The sequence below is a fragment of the Gekko japonicus genome, unplaced genomic scaffold (assembly GCF_001447785.1).
Source record: "Gekko japonicus isolate JY-2015 unplaced genomic scaffold, Gekko_japonicus_V1.1 scaffold97, whole genome shotgun sequence".
In the NCBI taxonomy this organism is placed as follows: Eukaryota; Metazoa; Chordata; class Lepidosauria; order Squamata; family Gekkonidae; genus Gekko; species Gekko japonicus.
Window position 1 is genome coordinate 1,474,906 of NW_015170278.1, and position 2,119 is coordinate 1,477,024.

The window sequence follows — 2,119 nt, forward strand, 5'->3', positions numbered from 1 at the left end:
GCTGTTTCCACGGGGCCTCTGCATCTTGGGGACAGCATCTTGGGTTATATTTTGGACTGCGGTGGGAAGTGGAAGAAGGTACAGGAATCATGTTGGGCTGTCAGGAGTGCCTTCCGCTAGGGCAGGTCACTGCAGGGCCCACGGCAGAATTTGTTTTTATCTCATACAGCTGCAATAAGAAGAAACTGGGAAATGTAACGGGGGGGGGAATCAAATACGGTCTTGGTTCCAGACAATCCACATACGCCAAGACTTTATACTAAAATAAGACTGTTGAGTGTCTCAAGCGTCAGGGTACCCTATTTGCATTAAGCATGTGAAATTGCTGTTTGTGGCTTACTTTTTTTCTAAAGGTTTCCGAACGTAGTGATCTTGACTACTTCAAATATCACGGAGAAAATTGACATGGCTTTTGTCGACAGAGCTGATATAAAGCAGTACATTGGGCCGCCCTCCACTGCAGCGATATTCAAAATCTACCTCTCCTGCTTGGAAGAACTGATGAAGGTTAAAAAAAAAAACATTGTTCAGAGTCTTAATTCCACTGCATTAAATTCCTATGCATTAAATCCATAAAGGCATTACTCTAATCTGTCAATTTCTGTGGATTAAATCCTTAGAGGAATGACTGGCATCCCGAAGGAAGTTCATATAAATTAATTTGTACAGGCTTTATGGGCATTTTGATTGGGCCAGGAGACAGCCTAGCATCTTTCTCCTGTCTGGTCAATATAACTATATGGGTTGTCGATTCAGGTCGGTAGCCGTGTTGGTCTGAAGCAACACAACAAAGTGTGAGTCCAGTGGCACCTTGAAAACCGACAAAGTTTAATTCTGTGTATAAGTTTTCATGTGCTTGCACAGAAAAGCTTATGCCCAAAATTAAATTTTGTTGGTCTTAAAGGTGCCACTGGGCCTGAACTTTGTCCTGTGTGGGTTGTATTTAACCTCCCCCAGCTACAATACACATTCAGAGCCAAAACGTCCTGCCATTTGGTACTGTACAATTAAAATGACAAAACAAAAAATCCCTTGTGAACGACCAAAGATCCATCACCTTTAGCATTTTGCTACTAACAGTGGCTACTGGATGCTTTTAGGGAAGCATACAAGTAAGGTATGAAAGTATCTGCCTTCCAGTGTTCCCTCTAAGCCGAGTTAGTGTGAGCTAGCTCACAGTTTCTAGTCTCCAGCTCACACATTTTTGTCTGAGCTCAGGAAGGATGGCTCCAGAGCAAACTAATTTATGCAGCAGCCAAATCGCTCGCTCACAACTTTAGTGCCAGTAGCTCACAAAGTAGAAATTTTGCTCACAAGACTCCACAGCTTAGAGGGAGCATTGCTGTTCCCCCCCCCCTTCTTTGTCCCCAGCCTCTGGCATTCAGGAGCAGGAGGCAGTGCAGGATCGTAGTTATAGTGTGTGACAAAAGATCTGGGAAACCCAAGTTCGAATCCCCCCTCTGCCATGGAAGCTCGCTGGGTGACCTTGGGCCAGTTGTGTGCTCTCAGCCTAACCTACCTCAGAGGGTGGTTGTGAGGTTACAATGAAAAAAAGAGGGGTAAATGGGGTATAAATGAAGAATATATATATATGGAAGGAAAGATCCCTTTCGCTACCATGACAGCCTCTAATATACCAATTCTCCATTGACCTGTTCACTGCTTTATTTTAACAACTATTTGACTGTCAAGTAGCGGCATCTCATGGCCGTGAATTCCATAAGCTCATTAAGCATTGTGTGGAGAAGTACTTACTTTTTGCTGGTCCCGAGCCTGCTGCCACCATGGTGCAAGATTCAAAATTTTAGGAGGTTTCTTTTGAATGAACCCATCCCCTTTTAATCATTTTCACACCATACTTAATTGAGCTGTAGTGGTATGCCAGGGTGGCCAGTACTAATTAATTAACTATAACTGTGCTCAAAAATATGCTGCACAAATAGTATTGATGGCTTATTTGCTTGACACTCGAAGATCGTTCTGGTGCATTTGACATCAGAAGCAATGAAGATTTGACAGGTCAAACAAGACCTGGGACTCAAGGAGGAATAAAGGAGCAAAATCTCATTGCTAAGAACTGAGTGTCATTCAGCGCGGCCGATACACTGGAGCAGCTTAC

General features: G+C 43.5%; 1 protein-coding gene across 1 annotated transcript in view; it reads left to right on the top strand.

The window, feature by feature from the left end:
* TRIP13 (thyroid hormone receptor interactor 13) overlaps nt 1-2,119 on the top strand; it is a 22,192-nt gene that overhangs the window by 16,601 nt on the left and 3,472 nt on the right. The window contains exon 9 of the mRNA XM_015417721.1: nt 354-507. Within this exon, the coding sequence (XP_015273207.1) occupies nt 354-507 (154 nt within the window). The remainder of the gene's footprint in view (nt 1-353; nt 508-2,119) is intronic.